Source organism: Trematomus bernacchii, unplaced genomic scaffold (genome assembly GCF_902827165.1).
Source record: "Trematomus bernacchii unplaced genomic scaffold, fTreBer1.1, whole genome shotgun sequence".
In the NCBI taxonomy this organism is placed as follows: domain Eukaryota; kingdom Metazoa; phylum Chordata; class Actinopteri; order Perciformes; family Nototheniidae; genus Trematomus; species Trematomus bernacchii.
The window spans coordinates 10,069,404-10,095,992 of record NW_022987727.1 but is presented as its reverse complement, the minus strand read 5'-3'; the positions used below and the strand labels follow the sequence as shown (position 1 = coordinate 10,095,992).

At 40.3% G+C, this 26,589-nt stretch overlaps 1 protein-coding gene across 2 annotated transcripts in view; it reads right to left on the bottom strand.

The window, feature by feature from the left end:
* LOC117494318 (kelch domain-containing protein 8B-like) overlaps window positions 1-26,589 on the bottom strand; it is a 242,377-nt gene that overhangs the window by 15,678 nt on the left and 200,110 nt on the right. For both annotated transcript variants that reach the window (XR_004557066.1, XM_034145163.1), the window contains exon 5: window positions 7,255-7,356. Coding sequence is in view for 1 of the 2 variants with exons in the window: in XM_034145163.1 (XP_034001054.1) it covers window positions 7,255-7,356 (102 nt within the window). In the remaining variant the exon portion in view is untranslated. The remainder of the gene's footprint in view (window positions 1-7,254; window positions 7,357-26,589) is intronic.

The following is a 26,589-nucleotide window of genomic DNA, read 5'->3' as shown; positions in this document are numbered from 1 at the left end:
AGCAATTTCCATTGATTTAAACAGATCTTGTTCATCTTTTAAAACATATACAAGATAGACATGTAGATGATTAGAGTGGTGAGGCTAGACAACACCTGAGGTACCACCAACCACTTTTCATGTGCTCCTATAATGAGAAGGAGTCTGACCTCGTCTAGGCTCTGACGATAATAACTCCGCAGATAGAAAGACTTATGCTCAGAGCTTTCAGGATGATGCTTGTGTGGAGGTGGGGCTTTGAAATGATAAATGCAGAAAGTGAGGTGAGCTGGCAGCAAAGAAAGTAAGCAGAGCACGTAGGTTCACCAGCATGATTAAAACTATGCATTGCAGTGAAAAGTGTCATGGCTGCCTGTACTGAACTAATTTAGCGTCATTAATTTCAATTACAAAACAGGAAGCAACTTAATCAGAGGCAAAAGATTAAGAGTCATTTTTTGTTTTCCACTCGCCAAGAACAACTGGATCAAACTGCATCTGACTTAGTCCAACTCAGTCTAACCTTATGCCAACTAGTATTAAAAACGGGTGTGCACACTATTTTAGCTGGGATAGATAGGGTTTAAGAGGCCCTTTTTGCTTTCCTGTAGTTTGTCATGTAAATTATGTGCATGTAAATAGTCTGAAATGCCAAATCCCTCCAGAGGGAGTTTCTCTCACCACCACTCCCCTCCCCCCTGCCTGAAACGCTTCCATTGGACTCCTTTGTTTACTTCCATAACATAGTGACATCACTATGTAACACTGCTGCTGCTGCTATTGACTAGCGCTCCAACACATTATATGTGATGGGTTAAGGGCGGGACATTTCTGACACATCTCTAAGCGGTTGACTAATCACAACAGAGCTGGTCAGCTAACCAATTAGAGCAGACTGGGCTCTGGTTTCAGACAGAGGGTGAAAAGAGGTGCTGCAGCACAGGCAGTATGAGAAAAATAAAGAGCTTTTTGAACATTAACCTGTTAAGCCCCGAGCCTGTTTTTCAGGTCTCAGGCTCGAAAATGACATTTCCAGAACAAATTACCACTTCTAAAAGGGGAAAATTAATAATCTTTTTTCTCAAAGTAATGATAAACCTTTGAGTTGGATGTAGAAGAGTCAGAATCAATATAGATGTTTTTTATTTTAAAGAAAATTCAGATTTCACATAGTAACTACAACATATAATAAGTACCCTGTATCAAGATTGATGCAAAACAAGTGAAATCTGACCTTTTTAGAGAGATTTAGCACAAAAAAAAAACACTTCTGGGGTCATTTTGGAGGATTTTCCATATCTCTGGCCCCCCTTGGTCGATTTTGATTTGAGCCAATGGAATCGAGGGGAACTCCCACATACACACACACGTTACCAAATAAGGAGTGAGAGTGACGCGTAGCCAAAACCGGAAGCTGCGATAACTCTGGTGGCTACCATTAGCAGCATTTTTACATACAAATTGAATTATGGATTATAAATAATTTTTTCAAAGTGACAGACACATTATTAACCTATGGATTAACCTTCAGCCGCGTTTTTATCGTTTTAATGCCATTGAACACGACTTTTGATCAGAATAACAGCTAAGGTGAGACGATGTCCCGTTTTTGCTCCGTAATGGTACGCGTCGGGATCCTGATCTGCCTGACAAGGCTCCATTAAAATATAAATATTTTTAGTGAATTACTGAGTTTAGGCATGTTATTAACGTTTTAATGAAGTTGAATACAGTATATTCATATTTGTCAGTGATTTCATGTCAATTCGGCGAACATAAACATAAATGATCGTGGTGAAGATGATGATTAAATTAGGATTAAAAATCGAGAGCTGGCTGCATTTCCTCTCGTTCGTTCTTTTCGACTAAACAACATTATTTTGTTAAATAACAACATGGTGATGTTTTGTAAATGATTACATGTCTCTTATTTAGCACAGACTATGATCCTATCCGTGACATATGGATCTTAACAAAGATCCGCTATACAGTAGTACCAGACATACTGTACATCCAGCGTACTGTATCGAAGTTGATTTCACATGAGCTCCAGTGTGGAACCCCACTGCACCCCCTGGTGGATCAATGATCCATTGCAGCTGGTTTCACAATAATTACATTTATTTATCACGGGGGCGGTCTCAAGTCAGACTGGAGGCTGTCTCTTGATCACGGGCAAATCACGGGCCGATCACGGGCTGATCACGGGCCGACAACGGCACTCGCGTTTCAAACTGTCCTAAATTAGCTGCTACATCTGTAATAAGTAACTATTACTTATACAAAGACAAGCATCATAGTCTGTATTGTATACATTTATATATGTGTGCACTGACATATGTACACACATATAGCATAACTGATTGTGTTTGGGTCAAATCTGAACGATTTACTACTTTCATCAATCATAACTTTTTTGTTTTACATTGGATTGCATTAAGGCTTTATGATATCCTTCACAGTAGACCTTTGAACATATACAATTGCTGATCACCACTTTCATTGAATTTTGGATGATTTTTCAACTTTGTAACACACACACACACACACACACACACACACACACACACACACACACACACACACACACACACACACACACACACACACACACACACACACACACACACACACACACACACACACACACACACACACACACACACACACACACAGAACAATTTGACACACTTCCCGCTCTTATGTGCCCATCCCCCCACATGGATCACACCTGGCACAATACATGTTCAGTGTCTATTATTTGTATATTTACTGCAGTTGTTCATGTATACCAGTAGACTGATACAATATTTACAGTTTGAAAGGGTGCTAAATGAAATTTGGTGATGATTAATGGTTTTTGTGTTTATGTAATAGCAGTTAAAACAGGACCGGTTAAATTTGACCGCGAACACCAAAGTAAGGGGGGGGGGAAACGAAGACAACAGGAGGGTTAAAGATGCTCTTTGGTCCCTGTGAGTGTATTTCCTCTTTTATTTCCAAAGACAAATTGCAGAGCGTTGGAAATGTGTTCTAAACCTGCCATGACTCACAAGCCAAAAATATCCCTGAGGATTAGATGGTGAGCCAGACTCACAGCTGACACTCGCACAGAGAAAATAAAAAATCTTCCTCACTCTCCTTCACTCTGTCATTGTCATGTTAGCAAACACACATAAAGACACACACACACACACACACACACACACACACACACACACACAACACACACACACACACACACACACACACCACACACACACACACACACACACACACACACACACACCACACACACACACACACACACACACACACACACACACACACGCCCACACCCACACTGGCTGTGAAAACAGTTCCCATGGTGAAGTCAACAAAACTCAATTTTTCTATGTAATTTACTCGGCCGCCGATCGATCGGAGCATCCCTAGATGCAAAAAGTTGAAATAATCGTCTGTTCTTATTTATTCTAGGACCCATGTGCCACTTTATATAAATCTCTGAGCATGAGGTGGGGTTAAAAATAAGTAGTTGGACATTTTATGAACTATATCAATATCATGACTATGTGGTTCATTTTCTTGCAAACCAGCCTTTTTTTGATGGCTTAAACCCCTTGTAATGCATGTGAATAGCACCTCTGTTACCATCTGTTAACAGATAATGTAAACTGTCTCGTTATGTTTTCAAGACGGATTTGATTTTTTTTGTTGAGGAAAACACATGGTGTGTCCTGATTTGTACTCAATGTATTTGTTTGTATATATACGGAACAGCAGAGGTCTAAGTGCAACAGAGGCTCCAAAATCCTATGGAGAAATTGCATTGGTTTTTGTCGAAGGAACCGGAAGGAGTTTACTTCCGGGTTTTAGGACGCGTCACTGTGGCACTCTATGCTCTTCTGGATGAATGGAATGAAAATTCCCACAGACACACTCCAAAATGTTGTTGAAAGCCATCCCAGAAGAGTGGAAGCTGTTGTAGCTGCAAAGGGGGGGGACCAACTTAATATTAATGCCTGGGAATTTGGAATGGGATGTCATATAAGCTTCTGTACAGGTGTAATGTGTAGGTGGCCCAATACTTTTGTCTATATAGTGTATCTCCATATGTTTGTGGTGAGGATTCATACTGTAGATGACAAAGTACAGCAACTTTGATTAAGATAGTCAAATGGTTTCCATTCATTCTGTAGAATGTAGGCTATTCGTGTGTCTATGTACAGAAAATATATATTATATTACAGATATCCATGGCCTTTGAATCTGTAAATACATTTCATTCTATAACTTCCAGTGTGTGTGTGTGTGTGTGTGTGTGTGTGTGTGTGTGTGTGTGTGTGTGTGTGTGTGTGTGTGTGCGTGCGTGCGTGCGTGCGTGCGTGCGTGCGTGCGTGCGTGTGTGTGTATGTGTGTGTGTGGGTGTGTGTGTGTGTGTGTGTGTGTGTGTGTGTGTGTGTGTGTGTGTGTATGTATGTATTTACTGTATGTGTGTTACTTGCTGATGCATGCAGGTGCCGAGAGAGAGAGTCAATATCTGCTTAACAAGAATGTCATCGAGGACAAAAGCTGACCTTTAATTAATTTGTAGCGTTGCTCATTCTCTCTCACACTAAATTTACTTTAACAGATGCAGCTCAGTCAAGGAGAAAATGGAAAGTTAATAGAAAACTAATTTGGTTGTGAGTGAGGGCATGTGTTTGTTGTGTGTTATTAATCACAGTTGTTGGCACTGACAACTTCACCGTCGGTAAGGCTTTTCATTGTCAGATTAAGCCAACTCTAAGTATTAGGGTAACACTTCAATCGGCAAAAAACAATCCATGAGAAATATTTTGAGTTACCAAGCAACAGTAATGACACTAATTGCTTCAGTAATTCTGCAGGAACATATGCCTTGGCAGCAGGTATTGATTTAAGCCTGCTAAGCTTATAATGTCATTATAAAAAAGATGCATGGGTTATTTGGTTGAAAGGTGCAATAACCTTTATTGTATTTTCTCTTTTTTTAATTTGCAGAGAGTTTTCTAAAGTCAGACCATGCATCGTCTTTGGCTTGGAGACTAGACATTTCTAATGAGGTTTGGCTAGGCTACGTATATGTTCTGTTTAGTTGTTTTTTTGTTTGTCAGCAGGATTCTTGGAAAACTACAGGCTCGATTTTCACGAATATTGGTGGAAGGGTTTAGTTTGAGCCAAGAAGAAAGAAGTTGGACCATATCTCTATGAGGGGATGGATAGACAAATTGTTTTTAATTTCCATTAACATTGCGAGACAGGGCATGTTCTTTGCAAGGTCTGCTAAGTATTCCTTCAACGTATTACAATGACGTAGCAATGTCATGCACAGTCAAATCTGGCAGTAAGCTGACCCATGACTGTGAGGAAACTCTGCAAAAATACAGCTGTGAAAATATGAAGGGAACCTAAATCAGTTTTTTTAAATCTGATTAAGCCAAGGCAATTTCCACAGGTAAAGAATAGTCTGTACCATGACTCCAAGCTGCTTCGCAAATTGAAAGGTTTCTTCTTTCGCCTATGCTTAACTTTTCCTGTTTCATGAAAATTGGGCAGGTATATACTCAGTGGCGGCTCCAGAGTATTTTTGTTGGGTAATCTATGGTAGGGCTAACCCATACAGTGGTGGGGCTCAAGTCAGAATTTGCAATGTAATTACATACATGCTATATCGCCCCCCTTGACAGTGAAACGCCACGCGTGAGGTTTAGATTATTTCCCTGTCTCAATCCAAATTGAACTGTATGAAATAAAAAGGCACATTTGTCTTGTAGTAAATAGAAAGGGCGACCTGGAGCCAATCCTGCAATTTCCCCACAGGTGAAAGAGTTGACATGCTGAAAACCCAACCCCTGGTGTCTGGGGGGATTCTCCCCCAGGAGATTTTTTGAAATACTAACATAAAATACACATTCTGGTACTCTCTTGAGAAGAAAAATAAATAAATCTATTACTACACGACATATTTAAAAAGAATTATTTTTGTTTTTTGTTACTTTGTTCTGAAAGCTGAACCTGCTCCTCCTCACAGAGAGAAGAGGGAAGAGGCTGTGAATTACTTTACATTGTGGATAAGGGTGGATAGCGCCCATTGTTCTGTGTGTCAAAATGAAAGACAGCCCACACACCTATCAGTCATCAAACCGTGGGGTCTTATTTCATTACGTGTTGATTTCTATCAACACGTAATGTTGTATCGATGTATAGAGATGTACTACCGCAAAAGTATTCTCCGTCGGGACTTCCTGCAACAACACCACGCCGTTATCGTGATTTTGATTGGCCAGAAGACATTATCAAAGATGTTTTATTGAGAAGATGATCACTACGTGACAAAAGTTTTCAAAACCGTTTCTAGTCTTCGGTATTTCCAGACAAGTGGCTACTGAAATCAATCTTACTAACTGCTGTCTGTGCAATTTACTCCGCGCGAGTTGGCGGACTTTATTTTGCTTACTTTAACATCATTTTTCCTGGTGGGGCTAAGGTGGGGCTAAGCCATTTCTTGGTATGGCTGTAGCCTACCCCAGCCATATCCTGGCGCCGCCACTATACTGCTCACAAATAGAGAAACAAACCTCCAACCAATCTGGGAACAGTACATAACCTTTTTACTGGAGTTAAAATGGTTGCAATACTCAAATAAAAGACAGTTCTCTAAATGTTTCAAAGTTTCTCTTCTTATCAAATTACCCAGGATGGGAATATATGGAAAACTTGGCTACTGATTCCTGTAACTTGTCTGTTGGTCATGTGACCCTGACCCTACAGGTCAAAGCGGTCTTCCAAGAGGCTCTCAATAAAAGATGCCATTTTGTTGACTCACAGGAAATTCAGAATGCAGCCTTTTAGGAGATTTCTATACTAGAGTTTTAAAATGTAGGATTTCTAGGTCTTTGACATTGATTTTGACATTTTCTTTTATGTTTCTCCAGCGCAGATGGAGAAAACAAGAAATATCTTTATTTATCAGTATAAACCTATATTTATTTTACAAACCAGATACTGTAGGAAAGAAATACGAGATACATTTATGTTTTGTACTTCAGATGAAACTCTAAACCTGAACACAGATGTTAGGCTTGTCTATTAACAGACTAAAGGACCTGCAACATTGGAAATCAATCAAAGGACGACTTGGACTTTTGTTCTGTCTCTCCTTCCTTTCTTTTTCCTTCTTGGGTCATTCACAACAATTTATATAATTGACAGAAACAATCATACTGAAAATGGGAAAGGAATGGAGGTGCTGACCTAGACCACCAGCTGCGATGACCCTTCCTCCCAGGCATCCTGCCACGAAGTCCGCCCTCTTCTCCCTCATCCTGGATGTTCGGGTGGGTTTGATCCAGATACCTGCCAAAGGTGAGAGGACATACTGTCATTCTTGTTGCAACAGGTCACTCAACCACAACAGGAAATTAAATTCATCATTGGCTAAGCATTTAAAGGAACACACAAACGAGAAATCAATACACCAATATTTAACTGTTAAACATTTAATCTCAAATATATGGGCATTTATTGGTTGGGTTCAGGCTTTTTCTCCAGATGCTTGAGCAAAAATGTGATCTCGTTCAATTCTCTGTTTGTCATAAGGTCGTGCTCTCAGTCTGTGCTACAGTTAATCCTATTTGGCCTATTTATTAGAGTATTGGTTTTACAAAAAACTGAGCCAATCAAACAAAACAATATAAGTGATTCTAAAAATCTTCTCAACTTGATATGCTATATTCATGAGCATATGAAAAAAGTAAGAAAGATACATGAAAAATGTCCTCTAGTAGAATGTTTTCTCAAAGTTTGAAGCATAACAGTGTAGGAGCTATTACTGAAGCATCAAGGTGGAACCAATGGGCACAAACCATTGAAAAAATAGTCCAGGGCTAGGGTTATTCACAGTGTTCAGAAAATGTGATGGTTAAAACAAGCAAGCTTAAAGTTAAGTTCACACAGAATGGAATGAACTAGTTCCCATCAAATTTTTTTATATTTTTTTAGTGAAGTAGTTCACATTCATATATTCCAAGTATTTTTAAATGACCCATTCTTATTTAAGAAGAAACCATTTTCTGTTAACTGGACGCCCCAAAACAAAAGCCAGACTGACTCATTAAGTAAAGAAATTGTTCAGTTAGTTGATAAACGTTTGGTTTACTTTTTGAGACTTAGATGAGAAGCTCAATACCACTCATGTCAGTGAAAGGGTATCGATCTTCTCACTTCTCACACGCTCTTTGAAAAAAGTGTGCTTCCCAAAATGCATTAGTTATGTGATTTGCTAGATTTGCTAGAAGTTTCAGCAGATTTGACTCCAAAACTGCAATCCTTGCTTTGCCTATAGTAGCCCTTGTTCTTAGAAATCACCTAAAACATCAACTAATTAAGAATAACAAAGGATTTCACTGCTAGACAAAGGGAAAGAGCACAGAAATTGAAAGGAAATGGAGAAGGAGAGGAAAAAATAAAAGTGTGCAGTGTAGATGGATCTGTATCTGACAGCATAACAAGCTCTGCCTCAGGGTCCCTTCACTCCCCACCTCACCCTCCCTCGTTCCATAGATTGAAACACACTACCTAACATTAGGTTCAATTTCTATATTTTGGAAAGTAATAAGTTTCCAACTTCCAATAACTTTCCAACGTTTTTTCTTTTCTTCTCTGCAAAACTCCTTGGCAAGGAAAAGGAAATTCAGGAAAGTGAAACAAAATACACCGTAGCACAACCATTACAAATCTGCAACCTAGACATAATGCTAATTCATGCAAAATGCTGCAAATGAGCTGCAAAGAACCCACCAGTGTTCATTCTGGTCGTTTTTTTCCCCACAATGCTGCAGCGTACCAGTTTAAAATTGGGTTTTTTCACATGTGTCTGAAAAGTATGGATTTTTGTAAATTGAGAGGGCATTTCCCCCATCATCCAAAGTGGAATTGATTCCCGAAAAACACTGAGTATAGTTGAAATGACTATTTGGACTTCGAGCTTAATGCTAACTATCTTACTTTATGGTGTAAGCATGCTAACATTAGATGATGATGATGATGATTCAACTTTATTGTCATTACATAGTACAGGTACTAGTAATGAAACAGTTTCTCTGCATTTGACCCATCCTAATGTTAGGCGCCATTATGTATGGCGCCCGGGGAGCAGTGTAGGGAACGGTGCCTTGCTCAGGGACACCTCGGTAGCACTTGGTTTTTCTGGGACTTGAACCGGTGACCTGCCAGTTGCCAAGCCAAGTCCCTATGGACTTTGCCAACACCGCCCTCAGGTTATGAGAACGAAAAGTGAAATGCTATATTAAAGACATGTTTCTTTAAAGGGGACCTATCATGCAAAATGCACTTTTGTACGTCTTTTATACATGAATATGTGTCCCCGGTGTTCCAGGGAACTCACCAAGTGTCAGAAAACACAACCCTCTCTATTTTCCTCCATACCCAAATCTCTAAAAAAAAGGGGCTGCAACGGATCTGATAAGAACTGATCCAGATTTGAACACTTTCCTGACGTCAGGACAGTGGCGCTACGGCTATTGGGCCAACTCCACCAATCAGGAGGAGACAGCCACGGCCATTGCCGTTCGAAAGCGCTGGAGACGCTGTAGTACATATGCCAGGCCAGTAGATGGTGCTGTTCTCACTGAATCTGCCCAGAGCTAGAAATTGTCAAATTGAGCAAAATGAGGCATGGCTAAAATGCATGATCTGTTTGGTATTTTGAAAAAAAAAAAAGTATAAATATGCCTTATATAGGTATGGTCCTACACTATATTATTCAAATATAGCATGATAGGTCCACTTTAAATAAGCGCTAAAATAAAGTACAGCTGAGTTTGACTGGATGTTTTTGAAGGTATTTGATCTTAAAGCAAAATGTTGGACAAATATTAAAGGTTGACCTCATGATAGCTCTAGAGGAAAAGTCAGTGGATCACCAAAATGATCAGAATTCATCCTGAGGGAGACATGAATGTCAGCACAAAATGTCATGGCTATCCATCAAACGTTTCCCTCAAAAGCACAAATGTCAACTTTATGGTGGCAAACCCTCCCGTGCTGTAAGAAAACAGTTATTGATTTGGACAAAAGTGTCAAATGAATGTAATATAATACAACACATTTTGTGTCTAAAACGGAAGCTCAAGGCTTTAAAGGAGTCCTATTAATCCTTTTGGGGTTTTCCCATTCCTGTAGGTTTTTTAAAATCCTTTGTTCCCTCCAGAGGGAGTTTCTGTCCCTCAAACGCTGCCCCCCCCCCCTGCCTGAAACTCCTCCATTAGACTTGTTTGTTTACTTCCGTAACATAATGAAATCACTATGTATGTAAAATCAACTCGAAATGCGGCGCAGCTTTTGCGGGCTTCACGTAACGTCCATATTTGCCTATAAATAGTCAGAAACTACCGTATTAATATTCATTTGACTGACTGCATGAAGAAGATCGCAGGAAATGACGACAGAACAGCTAAAAAAGAAATTTCACACCGTGTCAGATTTTGGTTCTTTTGGGGAGGTGGAGACAAATCACATTGTTTGGTGGATGCAGTTTGAACCAGAGTAGCAGCATTGAGGTCGGATCGTCACCAAAATAAATAAATAAGTTAATGAAAAAATACACATAACCTTCCTCAGTAAGAAAGTATCGGGGATCCCTGCGGAGTGGAGTCAATACATTTTAATTTTTTTATTTGGTGGTTTGTGTTCCAGCTGTCAATCAGCTGTGCGCGGCGTCTCCACTGCAGCCTGTGCGTCTTAACCCCCCCCGCAGCAACTCTATCCACCACTTAAATTAAATGTGTTGTGTTGTATCAGCTGCCAAATCTACCAAATATATGGTGTTCTTAGTTTCCATACCTCCTGTGTTTTATGAGCGACTTCTCAAGTCTTAGCAAACGGCATAAAACATGATTAAACATGATAGTAAAAACCATGCTCGTATCTATACAACCTATAGAAATGCAAAACGGCGTCAGTTTAGACGTAATTCTGTCCTTCTGCATACCGCATCATTTATGAGAATACATGTCATAACATTAAGACAACATATTCGAGGTGGTTTTAAATAACATATCCGTATTTATTTATTTCTCCAAGTTATGTTTTTGTGTGCACTGAGGAGTCTCAAACAGGCGTTTGTTTAATCATTTTAAGATTGGCTTTAATCCATTTATATGATACATGAGAGGTAACATTTTATTTATGGTATTATTTCCACATATTTCTCTCCATTCTTTCTTCTGCCAACGGTGTCGCAGTTTCTCGTTTCTCCCGTTTTTGTGCGTACCGCGTACGGATGGGTTAGAGTTTGCGTGGAGGGCCGCACATTTTCCCGTCAAGTTTGTTTTTTATAAATCGCAAACATTGCTTAGAAACTGGCGTGCGCCATCTTTAGAGCGTACGCACCGTTTATAAATGAGGCCCCTGGTGACTACGTCCATTTTAGTAGCCATAGTTAGAAAAGGAACTAATGACCAATTATTTTTCATAACAACATATTAGTGTCTTTCTTGCCAGACACATTTACTTTACCTTAAGATATGTAGAGAGATAAACTGCATGCCTGTCACATGTGCATTCTGACACACAGCCTTTGTGAAGCAAATAGCAACCAAGAGACAGTGCAATCCATTCTCCCTTACAAAAAGGGAAACTTGCCTAGGCATTTTCACTGCTGCTTTAAAGAGGACTAATGTCACACACACACACACACACACACACACACACACACACACACACACACACACACACACACACACACACACACACACACACACACACACACACACACACACACACACACACACACACACACACACACACACAAACTGGCTATGATGGTATGAGTTGGTGAGTTGAGTGACGTGTGGGGCAGACATGTGTCTGGTGGACTCAGCTGGAGGAGAAGAGAGTGTGTTATTTAAAGCTCTGAATCAATCCCCTTCTTTCTCTTGTTTCACTCTCCCAGACATCACCACTCCACTGTGTTCCTGTCCCCGAGCTCAATATAACAAGGCATACGAGTCAAAAATCCACACACACACATGTTGCGACACAAGCCTTCGAACAGATTCACATGCATGCAAACAGACCGAAGAATATTCTAATATGCATGTGACGCAGAGACACATATGGACAATCTTTCTTATGGATACAGTACAAAAGAATATCCACCCACACACACACACACACACACACACACACACACACACACACACACACACACACACACACACACACACACACACACACACACACACACACACACACACACACACACACACACACACACACACACACACACACACACACACACACACACACACACCTTTCATTTGCCCAATGGAAACATTCCATTACACCCCACCTCCCCCTTATTTCCAAATGTCATCACAAGGTAGAAATAGGAAGAAATTGGCACGGAAATGAGCCCGTAATGACAGCAGGCCCCCTCTGGGATCACATTCTGATAGATGTGCAATGAATATTTCAGGCAGAAATCACACAGCTACAATGCATTTGATCACTACCTACAAGCATCTTGAAACACCAGTCATAAAACATGCTTTCCTTTCAAGAAATTGAAAAAATGCTGCCCAAGTTACGCACGTTTCTTGCATTTTTCTGCTGCCCATATAGCAAAGTGCAATTTGAAAAAACACAGACTTTTTTACCTAAGACATATAACTTCTTGGCATTGATTTATTGTATTAACAAATAATGCAAAACATGAGGTTTATTGTCCTTGAAAACAGCATTTGAAGTTTGCCATAACAAAAAAAGGACAGTGCTTTTCTTAATGCAATTTGTTTGGCCGTTATATTTCCATTCCATTAGCCAGTGTTCTTACATCGCCCATGTCGAGAGAGGGGAGACAGGCTTATATTTTCTCAATAAATCTGGACCCTGCCATACTACTTAATCGGTTCGGTTTACCTTGCATCCTGTGTGTTTTACAGATTAGGAATAGCCATTGCTCCGACCAATATGCTAGCATGGTTTAGCGCGATTAGGCAGCAACTCAATGTTGAAAAGACAAACAAAATCTCCACAAGAAAGTTTTAAGGGCACAGCGTGATATGTGACAAAAAATAAGAATAATTAGGATTAAATAAGAATGCTAAAAGTTGAAATATAAATATAATAGCAATATGGCTTGGGGAGTAACAGATACATGTAACGGGATTACGTAATAAGGATACAAAAAAGTAACTATTCTCTTACAGTTACATTAAAAAAAGACAAAATCAGATTACTACTAAAATTGGGGATTACCAGCAGTATTACAATGTTACTAAAAAACTGAAATGAGCATATAGTGTTTGATCCTAAATATCGTGGATTCTTCTTTTCTAAGGTCACATTGTTCTGTCGTCTTAGATAATACACTTTAGTAAAAAACCTCTTATTGATATTTTCTTTCTCTTGTATTTATTTGCATTGCATTTGATATTGAGGTAATGCAAAAGTAACAGTTACTTTTATATTTTGATACTCAGATTAGGTTACTGATTACATTTCTTTTAAAGGCAACTAAACTCTGAATATAGCCCATGCATGTTAGTGCTATCATTTAAAAAAATAAATAAGGGGTGACATGAAAATAACCAGTATAATGGAACGCTATTATGTAGTTTGTACTTATTATAAAATATCTATCTATCTTAGATGTCCTGAAATCTGTGTATGAAAAAGTACAATCCAAGCTAAATGGAAAAATGATCCAATTTTGGAGGATACAATTTCCCATTATCTAATCTTGACTGCAATATATTAGGATATTCCACAATCTCTTACAGCCACAACACTACTCATCTCAGCGTGTGAATCATGCCTGAATGTGTGATGAAGAGAAATGACCTTAATATACCCAAGGTGTTGAAAATGAGCTTGATGTGTTTTGTTATCCCTACACCCTCAACAGAGTTACATCAAGGTCTACAGCGTGTTATGGTGGACTACATCTGCATCTGTTGGCTGACAGGCCTGATGCTGGATCCTCACCAATGTGTACAGGCAGGTAGGATTTGTATCAGTGTGATGTAAAAATACGTAGGCTGCTACGTGTCCTAGCAGTCATTCAGCGAGCAACAAGCAAATGGAAAGTGAACTAACTGCCAGTTAAGCATGGCTGCATATTCATTATCAAAAACTAAAATACAGCAGAGTCCTGCATCGGGTCGCAGGTGGTATTTTTTCAAACGCTTTTTCCCCGGTTCGGTTCTGGGTAAAACAAAGATGATGCGGGTCGGGTTGCGGGTGTTGCATAATAAATATATTAAAATAATAATAATTTAGTTTAATGTGTAAATCCTCATACCTCTCCCCCGCATAATCATAACCTCTGCACCGCATCAATCTGCTGCCAGTGCTGAGCGCGCCACATTCAAAATGGCTGAGGTGAAGGCGGAGCTCGGAGAATACAGCATTGTCAATAACACTTCCTCAAGAGCGAAATCCAACGTCTGGGAGGCTTTTGGTGACATCCTAGATGGAGAAAATAACTAACATCCCACGCTTTTTGAGCCAAATATGCAACTGCGTGTGTTAATAATTGCACATTTTCACTGCTGGATATGCGGGTTCGGGTCGGTTTGCGGATCTTGTGCCGACAGGTCGGGTCGGTTTGCAGAACTAATTGGCAATATGTGCGGGTGGCGGGGCGGGTTCGGTATTGCACGTCGCGGGGCGGGAGCGGGTCTTGAAAATCAGACCCGTGCAGGACTCTGATATAGAGTCAGCCAATCATTAAGAAAGGCAATCAGTGGAATGCAGAAGAATACAGGTCTCCATATTTGATACGAGATTGAGTGTTGTGATATCATGAGTTGTTGTGAATTCATTCTGATTGAACCATCTCTGTCAGGCAGTTGAAATACAGTCTGTTAGACCAGAAACAGTCACAAGTGGTTTATTTTATGACCAGATCTTTTTAATACCATCCAAACAATGTAGTGACATATAGCCTGCTAATTTTTGCTTTATTTGGTAGAGGAAAGGCTCTATGGCAGGGATCGGCAACCCTAGGCACGTGTGCCACCATTGGCACGCGGTACCACCATTGGCACGCAGTACCGTAACCAGTGGCAAACTAGGAATAAGTGGAATAAGTGTGCAAAATGCGCCGCCAGAGCGCATCTCCCCGTTACTTGCAGAAGGAAGCCATGCACGCAACGCAGCGCAGAAGGAAACAACAAATTAAAGCCCAGTGGCGATCTGTTCATCTGACATACTGATCATACATTCAATAACGCCATCGAAAAGAATATGCTACATTACAGTACAACTACTTCTGGGTCTTTGTGTGTCACTCAAGCTCGGCCAGGTGGAAGAGAGCTCTCTCCTGACAGACTGAGAGGTTCTGATAACCTCAGCTCAGAGAGGTAGAGGCACACGTTTATATGATCATTATAGTTATAACAAAATAAGAGAATAAATGAAAAACAGGTATAAAATACTATATGACAGTAAAAAAAAAGTTGTTATTAATAAACAAGAATACAGTTTGAAAGGGGAGTGATTTGTAAAATATCCATAAAGAAAAATAAAATCTGCTTACTGTTCTGTTTCATATGGGTGTTGAGAGATGTATCCATAGATCTCTTAATTGTGCTCAAAGTGCACCAGATTGATGCTTTTAACTTCAATATAAAAAAAAAATCTTCCCGGGGGCGCATGGATAGGATACTAAATACATTTGCACACATCTTGTATCAATATCTTTCTGTTTAGGTGGTCATGCCACAACCGTGCACATTTCTTTTTTTAAAAGGCACTTAATATCAAAAAGGTTGCCGACCCCTGCTCTATGGCAATGTTGGTAAATTGGTTGGTCCATGACTTTGGTACACTCTTAAATGCCATGACATGTGGTTAAGCTCTTGTGTCCACATAACCTTTTGTTGTAGAAAGGCTCTGAAAAGGCACTGGGCAGAGGCTCATCCCAGCTATTCATCAAAAGAAGCCCCCCTAATAACATCTTGACAATGAACCACTGCTGTTGTATGACAGAGCAGCATTGCCCAATTGCTTTTTATTATCTATTTGTGCAACTGTCTATTGGTTTGATATCGTTTTTTCACCATTAGCACCGAATTGAAGATTCTTGCTCTCACATTTTTTATGAATGAGCTTCACTGCTCCGTCTCACAGCTGTGCAGCAGGAGGACAATCTAAGTAGGGTGATAAAAGTACAATGTTAACCAGCAGCAATATTCAGTGTCCCTCCGGGCCAATCTGCTCTAACAAATGGTCTTTTTTTTCAAGTTTGTTATGATCGTTTCAGTCCAACATTATAAGATTGAATAGAACAATACGGTCAAAACCTTTTCCTTCATTTTTCTACGATAACTTTGCCAATGTTTTTTCTGAAAAGTTTTAATTTCCAATACAATCGCAAAGAGCAACTGCAATTAATTGGCGGTCCCCTCAGAAACTACAACGGTGGGTGCAGCACTTTTTCTCGAGGCAGCCACATTGGAATGCACTCTCATTTCGTTAGAAAAAAGAAGCTGACACTCAAAAATATAGGACACTTTGTTGACATTCACCCTTAGACATTCAAGTCCTACTCAGAATTTATTATATACACTTTGGTGACAGCATGACATTTCAGGACTTGGCATTTCCTTCCGAACATGATCAGGGCATAAAATGAATAAGCACATGCAAGACGAAGACATTTGCATCAGCCTCAGCTGTACTTTGTGTAAGTGTCAATTAGCAAGTGTTAATATGGTCAATATGGTAAACATTACTCCTTAAAGGAAGCTAAATTCAGAACTCTGCTGCTACATTGTACTGCCTTGTGGCTTGTATGCTGCTCATGCTCTTTCTGCATATCATGTATTTCTGTTTGCCATGTATATAAATGTTATGTTCATAAATGTTGTATGTGATGGGACTACGGATGGAAATTAGCTCAAAGCTCAAATCCGGCTCATTTACATTTAAAAGCATTATTTTGTTTAAAATGTTCATTAATGTGCACTGTCCCGTTTCAAATAAACGATTAAATGAAATGAAAATGAAACTCATAGAGATACCTCGTACCTAAGCTTTTTAAAACCAGTAAATTCCTATTTTAAATACCATGCGTCCAGAATACCCTATTAATCAGTAACTTGAAGCATCTTAAAAACACAAATATATTTGTAACAGTAACCTCCGAGGGAGGAAGGATCAGGCTCGGTCTTAAGGGCAAAACAACACGGTGAACTACAGTTGGCATAAAATGAGGCAGCTGTGGATATATAAGATGGATGCAACTAAACACATTTCATTTAGTTAATTTAATTCCAATATTTCAAGATTGTTCTGCTTCTTGAAAATATTGACACCGAGATCTTCCTGCAGAGATTTCATTATACAATTGGAAAGAAAGTGTCATATGAATTGAGTTATGGCCAAAATCGTGCTTTGTGACCTTGAACTTAAATCTGTTTATAGTTTAATTCCAATTGGAAATGTGTGCTTAATCTTGAGATATTCCCTCCAGGCGTTATTGAGATATTGCATTCAGACACATAATATTTGACTAAAATAGCTTTTTCGACTGGAAAATCGCTTGCTACATGCTGCTATAAAAGCCCACAAAACTATTTTTGTCTTGCCCGTTCTCTCCTCACTTAACCAGGTTTTCCGCTGGATCCGCTGGTGCAACATTAAGCCTTAAAAAGTCTCTCTCCCTCTGCAATTCTTTATCTGGCTCTCTGATAGCGAGTATTTATTCCCCTCTTCCCTGCAACTGGATTTGCAGCACGGACAGGCAGTGGGTGTTTCTCAATGTCGAGGATGCTTGCTTGGTGGCACATGTCTTCCGAGTCACTTGTTTCAGAAGCGAGGCAAGAATCCTTCCTAGCCTCGGAAAACAAAGAATTGTGGAACAGGCTAACAGGTGTGCAGGTGTGCGTCATATGCGAGGCCCCGCCTTAAATGGAGCGCGATTTCCGCCAAAGATTTGGAAATTGGTCCGTGCGCAAAGCATTGTGGGGATTTTAAGACCGCAGAGTCTAAACATGTACAGCCTCGAAATTTCTCGCTACGAAGTACGCCGGCCTCGGTAGAATTCCAAGTATGCTGGACATTGGAACAGTCCTTCGGCGGCACTCGATGACGTAGTATGCTTGAAATAGTGGCTCTGGAGCAGCCTTCCTCGACATTGAGAAACACCCAGATAATCACATCCACTTACTGAGCCCATCCCCCCCCACACACACACACACACACACACACACACACACACACACACACACACACACACACACACACACACACACACACACCACACACACACACACACACACACACACACACACACACACACACACACACACACACACACACACACACACACACACACACACACACACACAACTATTGATTAAGAGATCGATGCACTAATCCACATGTCTTAGGAGGATTTAGGGCAGTGGTTCTCAACTGGTCAGGCCTCGGGACCCACTTTTTCCTTTGTCAATAAATCGCGACCCGAAATTTTGAACCACTCAAATCTATTCAACAAACAATTGGGCTGTAATATATACGCTTTTCAGCATATATTATTAATGAAAGTGAAGTACAGTGCATATATCCCTTCACAGAACAAAAGTATGCTTTTAAAAAAGGTTTAATGAGATGATGGAATCAAAGCTGAACTGTATCACATAAAAAGGCACACATGCTGAAAACCCAACCCCAACCTGAACCTGTCAATCATCAAACCGGGGGTCATATTTCATTATGTGTTAATTTGTATCTGAAGTTGTACCCATGGATGTATAAAGAATAGTTCTACCGCAAATGTATTCTCTGTGGGGATTTCCGGCACCAATCTTGATTCTGATTGGCCAGAAGGAGAATTCTAGGAGAGGATGTGGCTGTTGTGGAGGACTACAAGTACCTGGGAGTGCACTTAGACAATGGGCTGAACTGGAGGATCAATACTGATGCTGTGTACAAGAAGGGGATGAGCAGACTCTATTTTCTGAGGAAGCTGAGATCCTTCCACGTGTGCAGCAAGATGCTGGAGATCTTCTACAAGTCTGTTGTGGCCAGTGCACTCTCCTTTGCTGCGGTCTGCTGGGGGGGCAGCATAAGAGCCGGTGACATCAGCAGGATCAATAAACTGATCAGGAAAGCTGGCTCTGTCATCGGCATCAAGCTGGAACCCTTTGAAGCTGTGGTGGAGAGGAGGACACTGAACAGGCTGTTGTCCATCATGGATAACCCCACCCATCCTCTCCACCTGCAGCTGGACAGTCAACGGAGCTCCTTCTCCAACAGACTGCTGCAGCTCCGCTGTCACAAGGACCGATACAGGAAAACATTCCTGCCCACTGCAATAACAAAGTACCATCTTATCTTATCTTATCTTAAGACTCGAAAAACATCAGCAAAGATGTTTTATTGAGAAGATGATCACTACGTGACAGAAGTTTTCAAAACCGTTTATGGTCTACGGTACTTCCAGTCCAACGCCTACTGCATGCACAGCGTTAGAAAATCGGGCCTTCAAAATAAAAGTTTGACTTTTTTTCCACATAAAAAAGAAAGAAAAAGAAATTCCATTTATATTTTCTTCACTCACACATCTGCGTCCCACTCGAAACGGGTCCGCGACCCACTTTTGGGTCGCGACCCACCAGTTGAGAACCACTGATTTAGGGGATATGCAAAGGAATCGGAAAAACAATGCAACCATAGAGGACTTACTCAACTTCCTGTCTGTGCAGAGATAAGCGTATGTGTTCCCGCATGACATTTAATCAGTGGCGAGCCGTCAGGGCCCTCTAGGCCCTCTGTGAGGGCCTAAGATATTCTAAAAAATAATTTTTGAAAACATTAAAAAAAAACATTTTTTTTTAAATATTATTTTTTATATTTTTATTTTGTTCAATTTTTCATTAGTTTTACCAAAATAACTTGATTTAATTGTATTTACGATTACATTTCCAAATAAATAAATCCTTCGAATCTGCCTGTTCAGTTTCTGTTGGAATGTGAAGGGTTAAATGCCGTCTCTGCGAGTTATGTGAAGACGGGAGAGCTTGTTGGTCCCTCTGTACATTCACAGAGGGCCCGCTATAGTAACTCAATGAGAGAGTAATGTAAAATTACAGTACAATTGACCAATCATATCTTCCCTCTAAATGGGTGGGCTTTATTTTCGCGGATAATATCCACATGTCTACCCTACTTAGATTATTTTCGAATCATAAATCTAATCGATAGATTTATGATCGATAGATTTGTGATTTGCATAAGTTCGTTCATGATGGCTCATGTCAGTGATAATGATGACATCGTTGCGAAATTATGAACCGAGTCATTTTCAAGATTGAGTTACAATGATAAACTGGAGTGGCAAAGGATCAGCTGCATGACCCGCCATCAAGTGCTTCATCCAAAAGGACAGGAGGATGGACTTTGTGTTTAAGTGAATTGATCATCAAAGGTAGGCCTAAGTCATTTTCAATGTGGGCCGCCGTGCCGACTTAATTCATTTTTAAATGTTACTTGGCTGTGGGTGCCCTGTCATGATAGGTGTTTATATAAATGGTGTTGTTTTGTGTGGTAGAGGGTCGCTGTCATTGATGCGTTTTGCACCCCGGGCCGCTGTTTTTATATTCCGCTGAAGTATACGCTGTGACGTAATAACTCTTCTTTTTTTTCGAGGGAAGGGGGGGGGGGGGGGCCAGAGGGCCTGGGTATAAAAGTCACGGCTCGCCACTGCATTTAATAAACCACATACACTTCCAGAGACAGAGAAGGAAGTCATCATGAGCTCAATGAAGATTTGATGAACGGTGGAAGATATTGAGCCGCTCATTTTGGTGAGAATCTTGTACAAACCAATTATAACGGCTCAGTCTTATCCAGCAGGGATTTATGGGGAAATCAGGACCAAAGTTGGGGAGGGCAGGAAAAGAGATCTGCAGGTTTCTACCAGGTCTACTTATGAGTCTCCTTGGCTTCACAGTAATCCTATTAATATTCATGCTTAGTGGGTGGGAATGCAAAATGATGTGGGCTTTAATAATCAGTCCTGCTGTCATGGCCACCTAGCATCTACCGATAATGGCGACCTATTGCACAAAACATATATGTTTTGGAAAGATGGATGTTTTTTTAACCCCCATAACTTTCTTAGCAGTCTGTACCAGGCGAGCGATACCAGGCAGCAGAGATGGCAAAAGTACACACATCCTTTACTCAAGTAGAAGTACAGATACTTGTGTTTAAAAATACTCTGGTAAAAGTAGAAGTACTGACTAAACTTCTTCACTCAAGTAAAAGTAAAGAAGTATGGGCTTCGAAATGTACTTAAAGTGGACCTATTATGCTATATTGGAAAAATATATTGTAGGGCCATACCTATACAAAACATGTCTGTGAAGTTTTTTGCTTAAAATACCAAACAGTTCACCCATTGTAGCCATGCCTGATACTGCTCATACCCCTCTTTTGCAACCCTGTTAGAGAAACGCAGATTTTGGGTCCTTAGCTTGAAAAAAAAAAAAGAGGAGGCAGAGCTAATGCCTGATCAGAATTCCGATTGATGTCAGATCGGCAGCAAATCTGTATCCGCTCGTTGTACACCCGTTTTTAAAAGATTTGGGTACGGAGGAAAAGAGAGGGTTTTATTTTCTGACGCTGCGTGAGTTCCCCGACGCACCGGGGACACATATTTATGTATAAAAGACATCACAAAGTGCATTTTGCATGATAGGTCCCCTTTAAGTAAAAAGTACCCATAACTACCAACTGTTTTAAAGAGTACCTGACCTCCCTTTATATTAATAGAACAATAATCTCATTGTTAGCTAATGAATGTTTCCATGCTAAACAACGTCAAAATGACAACGTTTTCATTGGTCCCTCTTCTTTAGAGAAGACCAGGAATTGATGAATACACGGATCATGTTAAAATCAATAGGCACGCAATGACCCTAAATAATAATGATCACGCCACCAAACACAGATTAAAACTAAAGTAACGAGCCTGTTTTGAAAAATGTAAGAAGTTGAAAGTATAGGTATTTGCGTTAAAAATGTAAGAAGTAAAAGTAAAAAGTCGTCAGAAAAATAAGTAGAGGAGTAAAGTACTGATACCAGAAAAATGTACTTAGTACAGTAACGAAGTATTTATACTCCACTACTTCCCACCTCTGCCAGGCATTGATACCATATCTTATGATGCTCTCCAACACTGCATGGTAAAGCAGTAACATGAACCTCTGCTCGACTCCGTAAGCCCTGAGTCTACGCAAAAAATATAACCGCCGTTGACATCTAGAGCACAGACCTTCAACATGGACCCTCCAGCTGAGTGTACTATCTATATGAACACCAAGGTACTTATAGGAGCTGACGTGAGTTATGGGTTCATTGTGGCTAACCACTGGCCTAAGGTCATACACTGCCTTTGGGTCCCACACCATCTCCTCAGTCTTCATCACATTCAGCACAAGATGGTTAAAATCACACTATTGCACAAATCTCTCTATTTCAGAGTGCTAAGCCGATGAACTGCTGCCTTTGTGCATTAAGCCAAGGATGGCTGTATCATCTGAGAATTTGATAATATTGTTCTCGGGGTTGATTGTTGTGCAGTCGTTTGTGTACAGTGCAAAGAGGGCCGGGGAGCTCATTGTGTGTTAATAAATATATTTATGTTAGACTCCAGACAGAATGTAACACAGCACCTGCAAATACATCACATCTTATAGAATCCTACTTGAGAGAGATCCATGGAAAGCATGTGACTCAACCATAGAGCATAATCTCAATTCATGTGCTTCTGTACTCACATTTGCTATTTTGAGTGCATAAGAGTGTCCCAATGAGAAGTATGGCAAAATGCACTATGAGCACCCAGATGGTGAAATGGCTGAGTTAGCTGGACGCTATCGCCATCTCTACGTAATGGAAGCTGCGCGACCAAACGCATTTGCCATTGCAGCGGGGTATTTGGCATTATACAACTAAAAGTTATACAGACTTGTTTGTAAGCCAGTTCGCTAACATCGTTCCCGCAACACATCCCTAGTCCGTCAAAATGTGCCAACTGGATGTGTTGGCAGTGAAGGACATGCAGTGTACCCATGGAAGTGTCTGAATTGAGACACAGTCCTGGTGTAGGTGTAGATTCAGTGAAGGGGTGAACATTTGTAAATAAGCAAATGGTAAATGTAGACTCAAGTTTTAATCATTTTAAGTTGATTTATATATATTACAATATGGAATAATATACACACCAACTATTTGTATCTCCCAATAATATACAGTAATAGTCTGATCTGATGAAATATGTGTTCTCTAAAGCCTCCTTGCCTGCCAGTAGCTTTGCCGATATCTGTGTTGATAGGTAATAGATTAAGAGCAGTGAATCAGCTTAGACACAGGAAGCGCTCAAAAGTTTGTGTGAGTTTATCAAATTTAGCAGTGATTCCATGTCAGCCACAGCTTGCCACAACAAATCTGACTGATACAGTATTTAACAAACTTAAGCTAGCTTTATTAAATGTCAGGTCTTTGGCAGGAAAAACATTTTTAATCAATGATTTTATCACTGAGCACAATCTAGATTTTATGTTTTTAACGGAAACATGGATTGAACAAAATAACAGTGCAGCTGTTCTTATCGAATCAACCCCTCCCAACTTTAGTTTTATGAGTCAGGAAAGAATGCATAAGAAAGGAGGTGGAGTTGCTATTTTGTTCAATGATTCCCTTCAATGCAGGAAGACATCTTATGGGAACTTTGCTTCTTTTGAATATGTGGCCCTTCAGCTGAAATGCTCCTCTCGAGCTCTGTTCCTAAATATCTATAGACCACCCAAATACTGTGCAAGCTTTATTGATGACTTTACTGAACTGCTGTCTATAGTGTGTATTGACTTTGACCGTCTAGTCATTGTTGGTGATTTTAACATCCATGTTGACGACCCCCAGGACAGAGGGGCTAATGAACTGTTTTGTGTTCTTGATAACTATGGACTGACTCAGCATGTGACGGACCCCACACACAATAAGGGGCACACTCTGGACTTAATTATCTCAAAGGTTCTGAATATCTCTGAGGTTGTGGTGACTGATGTTGCACTCTTTGATAATTCCTGTGTTTTCTTTGAGAGTTCTATTTCTGTTCACAAAAATGTTAAAAAAGAGGTAACCACAAAGCGATATTTAACTGAAAATACTAGGGAAATGTTTACTCAGAATTTTTCTTCCACACTTGCCCCTGGTAACATCTCAGTAAATGAGCTAGTAGATCATTTAAATTCAAAAATTGTTATAGATGCCATTGCTCCAACTAAGGTAAAGGAAGTGACTGGCAAGAAAATATCTCCATGGAGAAAGGCCATGACCATGAGAACAGAAAAAAGAGAGTGTCGAAAAGCTGAGCGTAGGTGGCCGACAGTCTTTCTTCTCTGAATAAGTTATACATTAAAGCCCTTATCCAGCTAGGCTAAAATACATGGATGCTATATCTGTCTCTATTGGTGCAATGTATTTATTTTCTTTATATTTCTGTTTTGCTAATATAAAATAAATAAATGTTAAAGGGGACCTATCATGCAAAATGCACTTTTGTACGTCTTTTATACATGAATATGTGTCCCCGGTGTTCCAGGGAACTCACCAAGTGTCAGAAAACACAACCCTCTCTATTTTCCTCCAAACCCAAATCTCAAAAAAAGGGGCTGCAACGGATCTGATAAAAACCGATCCAAATTTGAACACTTCAATGACGTCACAGAAGTGGCGCTACGGCTATTGGGCCAACTCTCCACCTATCAGGGGAATGTGGGGTTGGGCCACGGTCGGCCATTGCCGCTCGAAAGCGCTGGAGACGCTGTAGTACATATGCCAGCCCTGTAAGTGGCGCTGTAGTCTGCCAAAAAAAGCAGCGAAGAAGACTTCCCGCCCATAGTTACCATGGTTACCCTTCTGTTTATTCTCCGCTGTGGCTTTTCTTCTCCCTCCCCGAGGCAAGCGTTTGCTCCCGCTGCTTTAATTCAATGCAATCCCTCCCCGAGGCAAGCACTGTAATTCTCTCCGGTTAGTCCACCAGCAGATGACAAACACCCACCTCTCCGCCTCTTCCAAGGAACGAGGGGACCGTGCGGCAGAGTTTCAGTTTCAGTTTCTTTCGCTGGTCAAGATGTCCATTAAAGTTTAAATCTTCCGGACAAAATTTGAAAAGTGCCGGTCAAAGGTCTTCTTTGTTATTTATTGAGCTTTAAAACAAATGAATAACGACTCTATAGGCCTATAACAATATAATAAAACACGGAGGACGGAGATCTTTTTTTCTCCCCCTCTTGACTTGATCAGAGCACGGCTCCCCTCTCCTGCAGGGGGGCGTGGTCAGCTGCAGCTCATAGAATCAGCCCTGTAGACAGCAAACAGCACATAGAGTGAAATGAGGCATGGCTAAAATGCATGATCTGTTTGGTATTTTGAAAACAGACACTTATAAATATACCTTATATAGGTATGGCCCTACAATATATCATTTAAATATTGCATGATAGGTCCACTTTAAGGTAAAATAAGATATGAATAAACAACAAAAATAAAATAAGTTACATTTATTTGTTATTGGCTATGGTAGGTTATTGGTTATGTTCATATACTTATTTGATTATTAAAATGTAAACCGATCTTTTTCATATGGGTGTTTTAGAGTTGTACCCCCTAGATCAGGTCTCTAGTAATTGGGCGCTCAAAGTGCACCAGATTGAAGCATTTTACTTTAAAATGTTCAAAGAAATCTCCCCGGGGGGGCATACCCCCGGACCCCCCTAGAGGATGTGACGTCCACCCCCCAATTCAAACATGTTCATACAATACTGAATACATTTGAAGCCATTTTGACGTATATTACCTATGTCAATAAGTTTCTGTTTTTGTAGTGTATTTGTCTTTTGTAGAGATTTTTCATTTATTCTTTATATATAAAATCTCGCCTAGGGCAGCAAATTGGCTAGAACCGGCCCTGGTACTAGGCCTCAAGAGCCTTTCTTGTGCTGGCAGACACATAGAAACAAATTGGCGGGGCACACTTCGCACGCGCACACACTAAAAAATTCCACGCGCTCCGCGCTCACATTATGCCTTAGTCCCGCTGCTATGACTCCATCCTAGGGGAAACACTGAACAGGTCTTTGGTTTTGAAGGTCTGGCAGCCGTTGGCGGTTTCTGAGTCATTGCTCAACAGTTTTGTAATTCCCCCCGAACAAGCTATCACTGATTTGCCAACCGTAATTATTCTGCCGTGCTTTAATAAAAAGATATGTAATCAGCAGGAGGCTTAACAAATATGTTTGATAGTCAGTGCAATCACTGGCAGCTGCTGTTTTAGGGCCACCAAAGGCTACAAAGGAAAAATATTCTGTCGCTCTTCTTCTTTTCGTCTCAATCCCCTCCACTTTTATCTGCTCTATCACCCGATTAAATGTGTTTCTGATGGTCAGTCACATGAAGGTTCACTCCCATAGCTCTCTTTTTCTCTCCATTACACCTCCACCCTCCAACATCCGGACCATGAAAGTGTGGATAAAGCTGAAGCTAGCT